General features: G+C 58.7%; 2 protein-coding genes across 2 annotated transcripts; both read right to left on the reverse strand.

The window, feature by feature from the left end:
- Nucleotides 1-4981: 4981 nt before the first annotated feature.
- On the reverse strand, nucleotides 4982-11211 carry TPGS1 (tubulin polyglutamylase complex subunit 1). The gene is made up of 2 exons (XM_004378699.3): nucleotides 10841-11211; nucleotides 4982-5697 (listed from the first exon to the last, which is right to left on the reverse strand). The coding sequence occupies exons 1-2, from the start codon at nucleotides 11209-11211 to the stop codon at nucleotides 5157-5159; spliced, it is 912 nt and encodes a 303-aa protein (XP_004378756.2). The 3' UTR covers nucleotides 4982-5156.
- Nucleotides 11212-12828: 1617 nt separating this feature from the next.
- Nucleotides 12829-17567, reverse strand: MADCAM1 (mucosal vascular addressin cell adhesion molecule 1). The gene is given in 5 exon segments (XM_004391433.3): nucleotides 12829-12865; nucleotides 12867-12981; nucleotides 16099-16416; nucleotides 16770-17042; nucleotides 17510-17567. Coding segments are annotated over 5 exon segments (801 nt in total).
- Between the last annotated feature and the right edge of the window lie 212 nt (nucleotides 17568-17779).

The raw sequence follows: 17779 nt of genomic DNA on the forward strand, positions 1-17779 counted from the left end.
GCCTGGGGGCGGGGTCCTCACGCTCGCTCGGGGGTCCCCTGGCCCGGGCACGGGCTCGAGCCGGGCCCGGTGGTGCGCTGTCTCGCGATGGCCGCGACCGCGCGGTCCCCGAGCCTCAGTTTCGCCCTCTGCAGAGAGGAGATGGGCCGTGCAATCTCTGTGGGTTTGCCCTGGCCGGGCAGATGGGGAGGGGGCCCCAGAGCGGGGAGACGACGGGAGGGCGGGCCGTGGGCGCACGGGCCGGGGTCCCGTCAAGGCGGTGTCTCAGCTTCCCGCAAAGGGGGCCTGCAGTAGTGCCGCCCTCAGGGCAGGCTGTGGGGCTGGAGCCCAGAGGGCGCGAGGGTCCCTGAGCACAGGGCGGGCCTGCGCAGGCGTCGTGTTAAAGTTATCATCCGGTTTCCTGAGCCGCTGGGAAGACGGGCAAAGACGCCCCTCCCAGTGAAGTTGGGAGACAAATGAGTCCACCTCCACACTGAGCAATCGTTCAACAAGTACTGATTCAGCACGTGAACCCGGACAGAGCCCTCATCCTGGCCTAGCCCCAACCCTGACCTGGGGACTGAACCCCAACCCTGAGCTGAGCCCCCAGCCCGAACTGAGTCCTGACCCCCAGACAGCCCCAAACCCTCAGCTGAGTCTGACTCCAGTCTGAACTCCAATCCCTGCTCAGCCCCCACCCTAGACTGAGCCCTGGCCCCATCTGAACTCTGACCCTGGACTGAGTTCTAGACGGCTGGGTCCTGACCTTGGTTGAGCTTTGATCCTACCCCTCAGCCAGCCCCTGGCCAAGCTCTGACCTCTGCTAAGCTCTGACCCTTGCTGAGCCCCGACCTTGAACTGAGTTCTCTGACTCCTGCTGAGCCCTGACCACCAGCCCCCCCCCCCCCACCGCCCGCTAGGCCCTGACCCTGGACTTCTTCCCAACCCCTGGCTGAGCTCTGACCTGGCTGACTCCCACCCTGGCCCCAGACACCCCCACATTCTTTGGCCAGCTGGTCATGAGAATTGGGTGTGGTGACGTGGTCTTCTGCCTGTCCACCCCCGCTCCAGTGAGGGGGACATGGTGTATTGTGGCCTGTTGTGGGGCCACCCAAGCTGTGCCCTCACCTGCTGGCAGCTGTCCTGGGCTGCCCACAGCTGCATTAACACCTCAGCTGAGGTGACCTCTCCCCCCAGGTGGCCAGCCTCTGCTATGAGTCAGGCATTGCAGCTGGGGACAGGCAGGCAAACCTGTCTGGGCAAAGGAAATCAGGGCATCAAAGGTGGGGGGTGGGGGGTGCTGAGACACCCAGAAAAAGCCCTGTGCAGAGGGGTGCTCTGGTTTTCTCGTCTGTGAAGGGGCACTGGGCTTCACCCCTCGGTCCCTCTGCCCACTGCTGGGGCCTGGAGTGGGCCTCCTCACCTGTAAGATGCGGGTCTCGGTTACTGGGGCTCTCTGGCTGGTGCCCTTTGGGAACCCAGGACTGCTGGTAGCACTGGTGACATCATAGGGCCAAGTGAAGATTAAATAGAAGCACACAGAGGCCATTGGTAAACAGTCACAGAATTAGTTACCATACTTCCTGCAAGATTTCCCAAGGATTGGCCTTCCTACGTATGTCCCACATCCCTGGAGGTATTGGGTGGGTGGTGGGGGCAGTGCAGGAGATGTAAAACAAGCAAACAAAACTCCCTGCCCTCCCAGACACAGGGAAAGAGACCGTCAGCAAGCGAGGAAGCTCACAGGTAGCACCAAGTGGTGATGATGGCTACGTAGAAACGACGTGGACAAGGGGTCAGCATGACAGGGTGCAGGAGGGCTATTTTAGACCGTGGGTGTCTCTGAGGAGGTGACGTTTGGGCAGAGACTAGAGCAGGGTGAGGGGCCTGGCTGTATGGGTCTGGTGGGACAATGTTACACGGTGAGGGAAGAGCAGGTGCAAAGACCCTGAGGTAGGAGTGCCCTGGGAGCATTCAAGGAGTAGCTAGAGGCCAGTGTGCGTGGGCCAGAGTGAGGCAGGCAAGAAAAGAAGGTGGGGAGTCTCTCAGCTCAGCTCTGCTGAAAACAGACTCCTTCACAGGCCATAGTGACAGTATGGTTCCAGAACTCCAGGCCCAGGTTCTCCCAACTCAGCCACTGGGCACCATGTTCCCAGAGAAAGTCCCAGGGCTTTGTCTCATTGGTTGGCTGGGAATCTCATGCTTGTACCTGAACCAATCACTGCAGCCCAGGGGGATTGAAATGCTCTGATTGGCTAGGATGGTGGTGGCCTTGGAGAAGGGGAGAGCAGGGGGTAAAAAGCTATAACATGGCTGTGGTGAAGGACGGCAGGGTGGACACCAAGGAGACGCCCAGGCCACCCTCCTGGTATCTGCTCAGGGCCTTCTGCAGAAACCAGAAACTCCAGAGGAGCCCCGGATGGGGAGGGCTGGCTGAAGCTCCATCTTGGGTGGGGATCTGGGGTGTCCTGGAGGGGTTCCCATGGATACACAAGACGCAGGTGGCATCCTGGGCTGAAGGAGGGCTCCATCTGGGCCTGAGAGGTGAACTTGAGAGCCCTTGGACAACAAGTGGTAATCAAAGCTGTGGGCCCTCAAGGAGGATGTGAGTGGGGAGGAGGCCCCTGGATGGCATGGGAGGACAGGTTGAGAGGATGTCCAGAGCAGCTGCGAAGAAAAGGAACCTTCCAGGGGCTGCGGGGGACCATCCTGGGGGGCAGGAGCGTGCCGCCAAAGGGAGAGGTTTGCAGGGCAGGCAGGGTGGCTTCTGGGGGCTTCGCTTCCAAGGGTCAGAACAGGGCATCTGGGCCCAAGGTCAGGCGTGATGGGCAACTCAGGTCAGCACCCTCGGGAAGGCTGAGGGAGACAGGGTGGTGGGCCCCAAGGAGCAATGTCAGCCTGACCCCAAGGGGGCTCTGGGGTGTGAGCTGGACCAGGTTGTTGCCACCGTGAGCCAAGAAACTCAGTAAGTGCTCACTGGATGAATCTCATGGATGAGGGTTCTGAGCAGTCCCCGATGCGGGGAGGCAGCGTGGGGCCTGTGACTGGTAAGGTTGTGTGTCGGCTTGGCTAGGCCATGATTTTCAGTGGTTTGGCAGTTATGACTGTTTTTTTTTTCTTTTTAATTGTGCTTTAGGTAAAAGTTTATAGCTCATGTTAGTTTCTCATACAAAAATTTATACACGCATTGTTATGTGACCCTAGTTGCTCTCCCTGTAATGTGACAGCACACTCCTTTCCACCTCCGATTTTCCATGTCCATTCAACCAGCTCCTGTCCCTTTCTGCCTTCTCATCTCACCTCCAGACAGGAGCTGCCCATTTAGTCCCATGTATCTACTTGAACTAAGAAGCACTGGCTTCATGAGTATCATTTTATGTCCCATAGTCCGGTCTAATCTTTGTCTGAAGAGTTGGCTTCGGGAATGGTTTTAGTTCTGGGTTAACATAGAGTCCGGGGGCCATGTCTTCCGGGGTTCCTCCAGTCTAAGACCATTAAGTCTGGTCTTTTTAGTAGAATTTGAGTTCTGCACCCCACTTTTCTCCTGCTCCATCGGGGAATCTGTTGTGTTCTCTGTCAGGGCGCTCATTGGTGGTAGCCGGGCACCATCTAGTCCTTCTGGTCTCAGGCTGATGGAGTCTCGGGTTTGTGTGGCCCTTTCTGTCTCTTGGGCTAATACTTTCCTTGTGTCTTTGGTGTTCTTCATTCTCCTTTGCTCCAAGTGGGCTGTGACCAATTGATGCATCTTAGATGGTTGCTCGCTAGCTTTTAAGAGCCGACACCACTCACCAAAGTGGGATGCAGAACATTTTCTTAATAAACTTTGTTATGGCAATTGACCCAGATGTCCCCTGAAAGCATGGTCCCCAGACCCCCGCCCCTGCTACTCTGTCCCTCGAAGTGTTTGGTTGTGTTCAGGAAGCTTCTTAGCTTTTGTTTTAGTCCAGTTGTGCTGACTTCCCCTGTTTTGCGTGTTGTCCTTCCCTTCACCTAAGATAATTCTTGTCTACTATCTAGTTAGTGAATTCCCCTCTTCCTCCCTCCCCGTATGGTATAGTTTTGCAGTTGTATGATGATGTGATCACCTCCATGATGGGTTCTGCAGTGAGTAGCCAATCAGTTGAAAGGGAGCTTCCTGGGGGTGTGGCCTGGATTGCATATAGATGGACTTTCTGGCAAGGCTCAAGGGCTTTTGCTCGCTCTGGATCCTGTAGTTGGCTCCTGTTCGTCTGATCTCCGGTTCTTGGGACTTGAGCTAGCATCTTACCTGCTGTCTTGCCTGCTGATCTTGGGATTCCTTGGTCTTCGCAGCCTGTAAGCAAGAACCCTGCTGTCTGACCTGGAACCTGGGTTTGCCAGTCCCTGCAGCTATGTGAATCAGGAGAAGCCTCCAGCCTGACCTGGGGACTTGGGACTTTCCAGCCTCTACAACCACATGGGCCATTGCTTGATACAAATCTTTTTATATAGATATTTATATGCTTTACTGGTTTTACTTCTCTATAGAACCCAGCCTAAGACAGGGCCCTTGCTGGTGGTGTGACCCTTCACCCCCTGGACCTCGGTTTCCCCATCTGCCAAAGGCAGGTGGTAATGGACCTCCCTCATAGGGTCCTGGTGAGAGTTCAGTAAGATGCTGCAGGCATCCAAAAGTGTCAGCCCTCACCTTTGGCACCAGAATCACTTGCTCAGCTGGGGAAACTGAGGCCAAGGGACCAGCTGCTTGGGTAGAGATGGAGTTCACAGCAGAGTGGGCTGGGGCCAGGCACCCTCCAGGCTGGTGGAGGAGGGACAGCGGCTGATTGAGCTCCCCGCAACACTCCTGGCCTATGCCCTGGCGGCTCCGGGGCGGGGGATGGGGAGAGCATGAACACGCACACACTGGGGCTCACCTACAGATGTTTTATTACTGCTGCGGAGGGAACCTATGGGCGGAGAAGGGTCCGGGAGGATGCAGCCAGAGTGTGGGGAGGGGGCCATTCCCGGGGCTCAGCCTCCTCGCTGGGGCTGGGGTACATCAGTCTGGGCATGGGCAGCCCTCCTCCCCCATGCAGGACAAGGACACCCCCTCCCGGTCCCAAACCCGCCCTCCCGCTGAGCAGGTGAGCTCTTCTGGCGTCAGGGCTTCCAGGTAGCCGGTGGAGGAGGCAGTTGGAGTAATGGGGGTTAGAGGGGACTCAGCCCACAGGCTTGACCTTGGCGATGAAGAGGGCGGCGGCCTTCTCCAGGAACTCCTCGCGCGTCATGGGGACGCCGGGACGCCGGGCCACCACGGCGCGGTCCATGGCCAGCGCCAGGCTGTCGGGCCCGAGGCGTGAGCCGGCCTCCAGGTAGCGCGCGGGGGCGGCAGCGTCGCTGTCGCCGGCCTGCAGCGCGCCCTCCAGCGTGTCCAGCACGGCCTGGCCCACACGGCGGTCGGCGGCGGCCAGCCCCGGGTCCTCGAGCAGCTGGTACAGGGCGCCGGCCCGCGCCACGAACTCCAGCAGCACGAAGCAGGTGCGCATGCCAGCGCGGAAGACGCCCAGCGGCACGGCCTCGTGGTCACGGCACTGGATCTTGCGCAGCAGCGGCGCCACCACCTCCTCGGGGGCCTCGCTGTCGCGGCAGATGCGTTTGAGCAGCTCACTGTAGGTGCGCCCGTCTAGCCCCGGCTTCTTCTTGCGCCCGCCGGCGCTCAGGCACTCGTAAGCCACGCTGACATTGTTGTTGAAGGCGGTCCTGCGGGGACGGGCACAACAGGAGTTGGCCCGGTGAGCACACCCCCCCTCTGTCCCCTCCGGCCCGCCCCCTTGAACCCCGTCCACACCCCCTCAGCCCCTGCCCCAAACACGCCAGGCCCTGCCTCAGGGCTTTTGCGCGTCCTGTTCCCTCCGCCTGATGCCCTTCCCAACATTTCCTCAAGGCCCCTCGCTCAGGCAGTTCTCAGCTCAAATATCACCTCCCCAGTGGAGCCTCCCTCCACCCCAGCCCCTTCCCTTCTCTATTAGTCTTCACAACAGTTATCAGACTTACTATAAGTGCCTCTCCCACCAGGATGTCGGCCTATTCTGTCACTGTTACAGCCCTATGGCTTAGAACACGGTAGGTGCTCAATAATGATCTGCTTAACCAGCCAACGGGCATCTGCCTGGGGTAGGTCTGCTGGCTCTGAGACCTGCCAGCTGTCCTTCCTGCAGTAATAATACCTGCGGGGAGCAGGTGCTGGCATCACCCCCGTTTCTGAGCAGTGGCATGGGCTGCTGAGTGACCCCGGCTGGTACCTTAACCCCTGAGCCTCGAGTGCCTCGCCAGATGGACGTGCAGGACAGGGGCTGCAGCAGGCCACGTGGAATGCTCGCTGCAGGGTTGGCCTGTTACTATTTCTACTGTGACATATGGGGAAACTGAGGCTTAGGGCAGGCCTACAGTCTGGCCAAGGATCCCAGAGAGGATGGGGCCGACCAGGGCCTACATTCATCCTCTCGGGGAGCTCGGCTGGGTGGTGAGGAGGGGCATCCCACATTGCAGCTCCACCTGCCTCTAGTGTGATATGGAAACACACCTTTCCGTGGACAAACACACAGCAGGCACCCAGTAAACGCTGGTTGGCATGCAGTGGGCACCCAGTAGACGCTGGCCGGCGCGCCGGCCGGCGCCTAGTGGGCGGTTAGTGGACGCCGGCCGGCGTGCAGTGGGTGTTTAGTAAATGCTGGCTGCTCTTGTCACCACTGTTGCTTGTTGTAGAGCTTACAGAAGGACACGCTGTCCTGGTGAGCCCCTTCAGATCAAAGTCCTGCTATCGAGGAAGAAATTGAGGACCAGAGATGGGAGGTCAGTAGCATGGGAATCTCTCTCAGCTGGGATTCAACTCTCAGCACATCTGGCTTTAAACTCCTTTTTTGCTGAGTATTAAAGGTCCCAACTACTGGGCCCTCATTATCTGCTGGGCGCTGTGCTGAGAGCTTTAGAGACAATGAGATCATCCCGTGAAGCAGTGATGGTGCCAGAGGCAGTGTGAGCCTTCAGTGAACACTGGCTCCATTGTTGCTGTCTTTATGACTACATTAGCTCACCAATGCCTCCTCGTAACCCTCTGCTTTAGGTTGGGTTTTGAACCTATTTCATGAGGAAAAGGGCAGATCTGTGGGAATAAGGGAGCCTTGGTGCTGCAGTGGTTAAGAGCTCGGCTGCTAACCAAAAGGTCGGTGGTTTGAATCCACCAGCTGCTCCTTGGAAACTCTATGGGGCAGTTCTACTCTGTCCTATAGGGTCGCTATGAGTCAGAACTGACTCATTGGCTATGGGTTTATTTATTTATTTATTTTTTTTGGTGGGAATAAGTGTGGTGGTCACTAATGCTTGTATCCCTCATCTATCGCTGCCTAACAAATCACCTCAAAACCCAGCTACCAAAAATGGCAACAAAAATATATCATGTCGCAAGGTCTTTGTGTCAGGAACTCAGAGCAGCTGAGCCGGGTGGATCTGGCTTAGGGTTTCCCAAGGCTGCAGTCAAAATGTCTGTTGACTGCATCTGTGTCGTCTACAGGCAGACTTCCAAGGTGGCCCCCTCACATGCTGGCAGGTTGGTGCTAGCTGGTGGCTAGAGGCCTCAGTTCCTCATTTTGTGGACGTCTCCATGAGGCTGCTTGAGTGCCCTCACAACATGGTGGCTGGCTTCCCCCATAGCCAGCAATCCAATCAAGAGCAAGGCAGAAGTCAATGTCTTTTTCCACCTGATCCTGTCGATTCTACAGCATCCTCCTGGATACCCAGGTCAGCGCTATTTGATGTGGGAGGGGAACACACAGGGGCTTGACCACCAGGACACGAGGACCATGAGGGCTTCTTAAAGGCTGCTGCTCACATACACTTCCAGCTCTCTTCCTCCCGGGCATTTCTCCCCTTTTTTGAAGTTAGGCAAAGCCATGTGATTTGTACGTGATTTGTTTTGGCCACTGAAAGGTGAGTGTAAGCGACGTGTGGGAAGCGATGTGTGGTCCACTTCTGATGGGGACTTTAAGAGCCATCTTGCTATTCCCCAAGTCTACTCCCCCGATTGTATGGACTCACATCAGGATTGCATGAGCAGAGCTGTCCAGCGACCCATGTCAGACATGTAGCATGAGTGAGAAATGAGCCGTTGATGCGTTAAAGCCACTGAGGTTTCGGGGCTGTTTGTTACTGCCGTGTAACGCAGCTCATCCTGACTGATCCCACTCTGTGCCCTGGAGCCTCTCTCTCCCAGCCCACTCAGTTCTCTTCCATCAGTTCCCGCCTCCCTGAAGCAGCAGCCCAGGGGAAAAGCCCAGCACTCGCTGGGCTCCCTTATCTTTCACTGGGCACCTTCCACGCACCAGGCCCTGCACCTGGCCCTCCCAGGACCCACCTTGGGTTTCCTCTGCCACCTCCTGGCTGTGACCACAGCAGTCACTGCCCCTCCATGTCCTCAGCTGGAGAACGAAGCTCCTAATGCCGCACCTCAGCATTCTTGTGAGGGCGGAAGAATGGAACGCGTGCCAGGTGCTAACACAGGCCTCAGCACTCGGGAGGGGCCCACAAGTATGATCATTAGCTCTGACCAGAGCTGTCATCTAGCCATGGGCTTGTCCAAATGCTGTTTACCACACGCTCCTGGCCTCTGGGGCAGGAAGACACACAAAGGGGTGATTATAGCCCAGCGGGGTCAGAGCCACAGTGGAGGGTGGGGCCAAAAGCGCGGGGACAGCGACACCCACTTCTGAGCTGCTAGCCTCACCCGCCTCTCCCAGGGGCTGCCCCGGGTGTGGGGGCCGTGCCTCCAGCATCATGGGGTCCCTGCCCTGAGGAGGCACCTATGCCATCTGCTGAGTCAGTGGGTGAGACGAGTTTCCGGCTGGGAGTTCCAGTACTGGCCAGGCCTGCCCAGCTCTGTGGTGTGACCCTGGGCTCCAGGGCATGTGAGGCGGGGACTGAGCACTTAGCAAGAGCTTGATGCATGTCAGCGCCCACGCAGAGCAGTTTGTAAAGCGTGTGAGCACTTGTTAAAGAAGAAAAAAGGACATATTCAGGGACTGTCTCCAGGAAGACACACGGGAGACTTTTCGCTCTAACCCAGGAATTCTCAACCCGGGAGCGATGCTGCTCCCTGGGGGACGCTCGGTGATGCCTGGAGACATTTGCGGGTATCACGACTGGAAGAGGGGTGCTACTGGCATGGAGTGGGTGGAGGCCAGGGAAGCTGCTCAACACCCTACATTGCACAGGGTGGCCCCAACACAGAGAAGGATCCCCCCACATGTCAGGAAGTAGTGAGGGGGAGAGACCTTGTGTTAATTATTTGGAAAAATATTGAATCACACTACACACCAGGATAAATTCCTGAAGCATTAGGCCATGTAAACCAGGGCGCTTCTCCAGCTTCCGTGATTTCCCCCTCTCTCCTCCCCGCTCAGTGTGTGGATTTAAACGTGGGCACCATCCTAGGACTTTGGATGATTATGGGACGCAGAGTTTCTTGTGGGGGGTGGTCAATGGAATCCCCTAATCCAGGGGCTCTCAGCCAGGGACATCGGCAATGTCGGGAGACATTTGTGGGTGTCATGACCGGGGGAGGGGGAGGTGCTACTGTCATGGAGTCGGTGGAGGCCAGGGAAGCTGCTCAGCACCATGCAGTGCACAGGATGCCCAGAGAATGATCTGAGGCTGAGGAACCCTGGGCTGGACCTGGTTGTGCTGTTTGTCTGTTTTTTCAGGCGGGCACTGTTCCCTCACCCCTGTAGTGGGGATCTTGGTGTTCTGCTCAGATTCCAGCCCGGCTCCCTCCCCCAGCTTCTGTGTGCTTCCCTTCTTGTGGCCAGCACTTGCCACTCTCTGGGGAGGGCTTCCCTTGGGTGCTGGGGGCCCAGGAGTTCACAGCCTGGGGGATCAGGCTGAAAGGGTACCCTTGCTTGGCACCGTTCCCTGCCCTGCTCTGCCCATCCTCTTCCTCTTCTCTTGGGAGCACCTCCTATTGCAATCACTTCCTACAAACCCTTTTCTCTGCTTCTGGGGGGCACCCTCTCCAAAACACCAGCCCACCCACACACCCAGTCAGTCACCAAGTCAGATACCTGCTTTGTATGAAATAGCTTCTCCCCAACCCACCCTGATGTGGGCTGTTCATTCATTCCACACAATTCTTCCACCACCTTCCATGACTCAGAACCCTCCTGGACTGGGAGGCACGGGGGAGAGCAGGCACTGTCCCCCCTGCTTCAGCCAAACCAACCGGCCTCCTCTCCCCCACGGTGGGTCCCACACTCCAGCTCTAATGCTTTCAGGCCATTGCGCCTGCAGGGCCTTTTGCTGGCCGCGTCCTGCTCCTGTGCATCAGGAAGGCCCTCTGGGGTCACCTCTCCTGCCCGTGGGAGCCTCTCCTCAGCACAGCCCCAGTGGCTCTGTTGGAACTATTCGGGTAGGGGCCTTAGGTGGCTGGAATGCTCTATGTCTTCACAGCCCAGACCCGTCAATATTCATTTTCTGGCTGAATGGACCGGGATGCTACGAGGCTGGTAAGGAGGGAGGGAGGAAGGGCTTTGCTTGGAGGACTTGCTGTGACCTTGGGAGAGGTCCTCTCTGGGGTCAATGGCTTTCAAAAGTAGGGTGCACTGCAAAGGGACACTCAGCAGCTACAAAAAGGCATCACAAAATGCGAAGCCGGCCAGAGCCACCGAGTGCCTCGTCTCGGCCGGAGACCTAAAACCTCTCCGCCCGAGTCGCATCCCGCGCTGCTCCGGACTACAATCCCCAGCATACCCCGCGCTCCGACGTCCACTCCGCTACCGGGGATCAGCGCAGAGCACGCTGGGAGTTGGAGTCCGGTCGCCGTCCCCACCCGCGTAGCCCCGGCCCAGCCCCGCACCTCTGGGAGTGGTGAGCCAGGCGAAGGTGCCACAACGCGCGGCCCAGGCGCTGCTGCTGCAGCAGGAGCTGGCCTGGGGGTTCCCCGGCGCCGCCGTTTGCGGGAGAGCGCAGGCCCATGTTCTCGAAGTAGTGCGCCAGGAAGGCGATGGGCTCCTCGGGCCGCGCCTCCAGCACCTTCAGCAGGGCCGCGCGCAGCATCTCCGTCACGCCGACCTGCCGCAGGAAGTCCTCCTCACTCTCGGCCCCTGCCGCTGTCCGGGACACCGTCGGCCGGCCGCTGTCCGTGAAACCGGCCACCGGGACCACAGCCGGCCGCCGCTTTTCCACTGCCATCTTCGGTGAGGGCAGCGGGACCGGAACCACCGCCATATTCCACAGTGCGCCAGAGACGCCATCTTGGTTGAGGGCAGAGGGCGCCGGCATCCCGTTTGGAGAGTCCAAAAGTCTCAAGGAGAGGCCACCCTTTTCCCTAGGTCCTAGTTGGCACTCTTCAGCGGGTTCCATCTTTACGTGTGCTGACTGGTTCTCCTGGTTAGGCCCGGAATCTTAACTTTGCCAGACTCTAAAATGGCTATCTAGAAGGGCTTGGTTTCTGGCATGAAGCCGGATAGCTAGCCATCTTGGTTATGGGCAGAGAGTTCTGCCGTAGCACAGTCTCCTAGCAACCAGGCTCCCTGGTTACCAGAGGGCTGCTTCCCAGCGTGGGCGGGGATGCATCCACCCCAGGCTGCAGGACCGAGCGCCGTCCCCGCCCCTAGACCCTTATCTGAATCTCGTTTCTGAGCTTTTGTGTTAAGTCAGTCTCAGCATTGCCTTCTCCTTCACCCAATCTGAATTTATAGCTCACCTCCTGGGGGAGGAGCCCTGGTGGCGCAGTGGTTAAGAGCTACCGATGCTAACCAAAATGTCGGCAGTTCGAATCCACCGGCCCCTTCTTGGAAACTCTATGGCGCAGTTCTACCGTCCTATAGGGTCGCTATGAGTTGGAATCAACTCGATGGCATTGGGTTTGGTTTTTGGGGTTTTCTCCCGGGGGGAGCCGCCCCCCCTTCTAGGTTGGGTTAGACAACTGCTCCGGGTTCCTGCATTAATGGTGGTTTTGGAGTAGCCCTCCCCGTCTGGACTGGGAGCCTTCCGGGGCAGCGCCTTCCCACCCAGTCTAGTAGCCTGCAGTGTTTGCAGAAAGAATGGGCGAACCTCTACAGCCCCCAGCTCCCATCCCGGGCTGTTTCCCTTCCTGGCCTCCAGACCAAGCAAACCCACTGCCCTTGAGTCGATTCTGACCCATAGCGACCCTACAGGACAGCGTAGAACTGCCCCATAGGGTTTCCAAGGCTGTAAATCTTACGGAAGCAGACTGCCGCATCTTTCTCCTGTGAAGCTGCTAGTGGGTTCAAAACGCCAACCTTTTGGTTAGCAGTCAAGCACTTTAACTGCTGCACCACCAGGGCTCCTTGCTGGCCTCCGGGGGAATCTTCCTAACACCAGATCCTCTACAGCTCTAGAGCCTCCCATAGCTCCCCAGTGCCCTCCCTCTGCTGACCTCATTTCCAGCCGCTCTCCTGCTTCTCCCACCACCTTGCCGTCCTCTTCCATGTCTTTGCCCATGCTGCCCCCCAAATGCCCTTCCCCATTTCTTTTCATCGTTCAAAGCAGAGGACACTTGTGTTCTCCCACCTGCCTCTCCGCCAGCCCTAGCAAAGGGGACTGGGGTGTCTTTGTCCACCCCCGTCTCTCTGGGGAATTGCCCGTGCGGGGGATAGTTAGAGCTGTGTGGAGTCAGCATCCTCAGACGACAGCAGGGACCACTGATGCTCAGACCAAATGCCCTTTATTCACCAGCTCTGGACCGTTGGGGGTGGGCTCCCATCAGGGTTCAGGGCCAGCTGTTGGCCTCATGCTGTTCAGAACCAGGCAAGTGTCTAGTAGTCACATCTGAGCTGAGGAAGAGGCAGGCCACATCTGGAGGGGCGACTGCCTGACTTGTCAGCGTAGGGAAGCTGGGGGTGCATGGTCCTCATCCCAGGGACCGGCAGTGCTTCCGCAGGCGGCAGGCGAGAAAAGCCAGGAGGAGCAGCCCCAGCACCACGGTCCCGGTCCACAGGGCTGCAGATCGCTGGACATCCCCAGGGCTGGGTGCTGGTAAAGAGCAAGGAGAAATGGGTCAGGGCTCTGACTGCTGCCTTGCACCCTGAGAACAGCATCTAGAAAGTGCTTCCTAGTTTACAGGTCCCTGACATGGACAAAACCCCTGGGTACTCAAAGGACTTGGCGATTTATTTTTTGAAACTTGCATAGGCCTCTCTAGTTCAGAACTATGCTGTTCAGCAAGGCAGTCACTGGCCGCGTGTGGCTTTTAAGCACCTGGAAAGTGGTGGTGTGAGTGACGAGCGCTGTCTGTGTAAGGTATCTGCTGCACTTTGAAGACTTATTTTGAAAAGAAAATATAAATATTTTGTTAATACTTTTTTGTATTAATGTGTACCACTACCCATTGCTGTCAAGTCTATTCCAGCTCGTAGCAACAGAGCAGAACCGCCCCACAGGGTTTCCAAGGAGCGGCTGGTGGACTCGAACTGCCGACCTTTCGGTTAGCAGCCAAACTCTTAACCACTGCGCCCCCCACCCACTGCCATCAAGTCGATTCCGACTCATAGCGACCCCATAGGGTTTCCGAGGCTGTAAATCTCTGTGGAAGCAGACTGCCATATCTTTCTCCCTAGGAGCCCTGGGTGGTTTCCAACCACTGACCTCTTGGTCAGCAGTCGATCGCTTTAACCACTGTGCCGCCAGGGCTCCATTAATGTTGAAAGGATAGTATTTTGGATAGATTGGGTCCGATAAAATACAGTATCAGAATTATCTACACCTGTTTCTCTTTACTTTGTTTTTTGAATGTGGCTATTAGAAAATGCAGAATTACCCTTGTGGTGACATCCTAATCTTTTATTTATTCCACAGGCTGTTCTAGACGCTAAGGTTTTGAGTATATGAAGTGCTTTGAAATCTACTGGTTCCCAGGAATTTACAAAGGACTTGACAGCTATCTGTCGATCACTCTCAGGCCACTGTCACCTTATGACACCTGGGAAGCCCACTGGATGACTGGGGAAACGGAGGCTGAGCAGGGCATTTTCTGTCTAAGGTCTTGATCCAAGGATCCCCCCAGCCCTTGCCTGTCCCCACCCCCCAGGCCCCAGAACTCACTGCTTCTCAGGTCCACATACAGGCTGGTCGCCTCGCCCCCCGGGTCCACACGACACTCGAACCAGCCCCTGGGGGCATGCTCAGCTTGCCGTACAGTCAGCCAAGCCTGCGCCCCCACCTCCCGCTGCTCGTAGGCTGCCAGACCACCAGGGGCCTGGGTCCAGTGCACGGCCACGCCTGGGGGGCCACAGGCCACTTTGCATAACAGCTCCCAAGTGGCCTCCCGCTCGGCCGTCGTGGAGGGCCAGAGGATCTCAGGGTGGCAGGGGACGGGGATGGAGCCCTGCTCTGGGGTGGTTGAGGTGGGGGGCTCAGGGGCAGTTGTGGTGGAGGGCTCCGGGGTGGTTGAGGTGGGGGGCTCAGGGGCAGTTGTGGTGGGGGGCTCTGGGGTGGTTGAGGTGGGAGGCTCAGGGGCAGTTGTGGGGGGCTCCAGGGTGGTTGATGCAGGGGGCTCCAGAGAGGTCGAGGTGGTGGGCTCCGGGATGGTTGGTGCGGGGGGCTCCAAAGAGGTCGAGGTGGGGGGCTCCAGGGTGGTTGATGTGGGGGGCTCCAGGGAGGCCGGGCTATGCAGGACTGGAAAACAGGGTAGCTGTGTCTTTCTCCCGGCTGCCCGGGCCTCAGTTTCTCCATTTGCATAGAAGGGTTGGACCAGAGCCCCTTTAAGCCCTTCCCCTCCGCTGCTTGGGTAAGTCACCAGGGCAAGTACCCCAGTGGTCAGGGGCGGGGTCCCCCCTCAGACCCCCCCTCAGACCCCCCTTGCTTGCAGCGGCACCGAGATCGAGTCCTGAATGTCCCTGGGCCTGTCTCCTCAACTGTGAAATGCTATGCTGCCCCCTCGGGCTGCCACTTGCCCAGAACATGGGGCGGGGCTCGCTTTTATTACTAAGGGAAGTGGAAGGGGAGCAAGGAGGGGCTCAGAGGCCCTCTGCCCCGCCCCTCGTTACAGAAGGGGACACCGAGGCCATGAGGGGCTCTATCTGTTCTAACATCTCTCAGACTGGCTGCCCCTCTGTGCCCCCTCACGACAACTCCCGTGGTAAACCCGCCCCTGTGTCCTAGCTTCTGTCTGATTTTCTTGGGAGGCCCCTCTCTCAAGACCCACCTGTGGCTCCTGGGATGCTGAGCACATTAGCATGAGGGGCTGTTTTCTGTAGTGAGAGAAGCTTCACACCTACTGTGTGCCAGGCCTGTGATACACGTTTCCGTTTATCCGTTAACTGGACAGGTGTTTATTGGGCACCTACTGTGTGGTGGGCCCTATTGCAGCTACTGGGGACACAGCTGAGACCATGACAGACACAAATTAGAACATGCAGGATGGCTGACACTAATAGAGGCATCAAGAAGTATAAATCAGGAGAAGGGAGTGTGTGTGTGCACTTCCTATTAAACAGGGAGTTCAGGGGAAGCTCACTGAGAGGTGCCATTTGGGAAAAGACCTAGGGAGATGAGGAGGGAGCCTTGGGGAGATCTGGGGAAGAGCACATGCAAAGGTCCTGAGGCCTGATCGGGCCTGGTGAGTTGGGGAACAGCAAGGAGGTCCATGTGGCTGGAGTGAGCGAGCCAAGGGGAGAGAGGAGGAGGGGAGGGCAGGGAGGGGACCGGGCAGGTTGCGCAGGGCCCTGTGGACTGGGGGGCTGGAGCCCAGGAGGGAGGCAGGCAGAGCAGGGACCGGCCGAAGCGGTGCACACGGGCGCTCTCTGGCGGCCACGGGGAGAACAGACTGTGGACAAGGGAAGAGCAGGGTGTGCTTTCACCGAGCCTGGGACTTGGTAGGTACCCAGTAAATACTATTCAAATGAGTGAATGAATGACGTGAGAAGTATCACCCTGGCTGCCCCGGGAGAACAGATTATAGATCGAGCTCACTCTCCGCAGTTGCTTCCCCCCTACAGGTCCTATGACCAGTCCACGTGGGGACGCTGAGACCCCCAGGTGGCCCAAGGTCACTCAGCAGGTTTGGGGCGGAGCCAGGGTTCCAGAAGAGTCTGGCTCTTCCTCCCGGCCACAGCGTGGCTGCGCCCTCTTCCCGGGCACCCCTAGACACACCTGGGATGGCCCGGCGGCGGCTCAGCTCTAATCCTGGCAGCCTCATCGTGGCCTGGCATTGTAGGTGGTGCAGGGCAAGGGCCCCCAGCGGCGGCAGCAGCCAGCGCTCCGTCACGTGGAACAGGGGATCCTCATCCTCCTGGGGCTCCACCTCCCAGCCCAAGGCCTGGGCCCCCTCCAGCTCCTGGTCCCCCAGGAGCAGGGAGAAGGACAGGGAGTCAGGGTCCAGCGGCGTGATGTTGTGGGCTGTGCAGACCACCGTCTGGTCCTGCCCAGGCACCAGGGCTGTTGGGGACACGCTCAGCTGGTCCGGGAAGGCTGTGTGTGGTGGAGGGGAAGCCGGATGGCAGGGGTCAGAGCCCAGAGGCCCAGGGGCTGCACCCGTGTGGCTAGACGAAGAGGTGGGGAAGGGCCCAGAGCAGGGGAAGGGCAGGGTCAGCTCCGGGTGGTTTGGGGTGGATTCAAGGCCAGGAGTGAAGGCTGAAGACCCAGCAGGGGTGGTGCAGAGATGAGGGAATGGGTTTCCAGAAAGGCAAGGCTTTAAACTGGGTGTGTGGGGAATCCAGGAAGGCTGCTGGGAGGAGGTGATCTAGGGCGCGACCTTGAACCCGGCAGCAGATGGGGGCTAACGGGCTGCTTGTGTAGATAGACCAAGCAGGGAAGGGCCTCACCGTACACCAGGAGCCGCACGGTGCGCTGGAAGGTGAGGTTCCCGCAGGAGCCCACGCACACGCGTGTTCCCGCCGCCGACAGCGAGGCGTTGACCACTCTGAGGACGCTGCTGCCCGCGGCCGATTGCACGGCGCCCAAGCTGGTGTCCAGGCCTCGCCACTGAACCGAGGCGGCCCAGCGGCTGGGGCAGGCCAGGTAGCAGCTGAGCTGCCGCGACTCGCCCACCGCCACGGCCACCTCGGGCTCCGGGGGATCCACCTTCAGGCCCCGCCCTGCGGGTCAGACAGCTGCCCTCAGCCCCGCCCGGACCTCTGCCCACTGTCCGCCTCGCTGGGGTTAGAAGGTGGCCCAAGCCCTCAACTTTCTTTCTGTCTCTGCCCCCTGCGAATTTCTCTCCTCTCGCAGCATGCCCTGCCACCCTACGACTGATACCCCCACTCTGAAACCCCTCCTTTCCGAGCCCTTCCCCTTTCTGAGCCCCCTCCTCCCTCTGAGCCCCCTTCTTTCCTTAGGCCCCTCCCCTCTTCAAGCCCTTCTACCTCGGAACCCCCTGCTTCACTGACCTCCTGCCCTCCTTGAGTCCCCTCCTCTTTCCTAAGCCCCCCACCTTTCCGGGCCCTTCCCTCTTTTCTAAACCCCTACCGTTGTCCGAGCCCCCTCCCCTATCCGAGACCCTCCCATATCCGGGCCCCCTCCCCTCCCCGAGCCCCCTCCTCTCCGAGCCCTCTGCCTCGCTCACCGCGGCCCTGCGGCAGGAGCCCCAGGCAGAGAAGCAGGAAAGCGAGGCTCCGCTCCATGCTCGGTGTCCTCCTCTGTCCCTTCGCCTGAGGGGGACGTGGCTTAAATAGTGGCTCCCCGGGCTTCTTCCCGCCGCCTCCTTCTCCCCGGGCTCCCCGGGGGTTTCCCGAGGGGCTTTCCCAGCCTGATCCCCGGCCCGGAGGCGACAGAGAGTCATGGGCTGGGGGCCAGAGGTGGGATGGGGACCCTGGGGCCAAGGTCAGGAGAACAG

This window comes from Trichechus manatus, unplaced genomic scaffold, assembly GCF_000243295.1.
Source record: "Trichechus manatus latirostris isolate Lorelei unplaced genomic scaffold, TriManLat1.0 scaffold00057, whole genome shotgun sequence".
Lineage (NCBI taxonomy): Eukaryota > Metazoa > Chordata > Mammalia > Sirenia > Trichechidae > Trichechus > Trichechus manatus.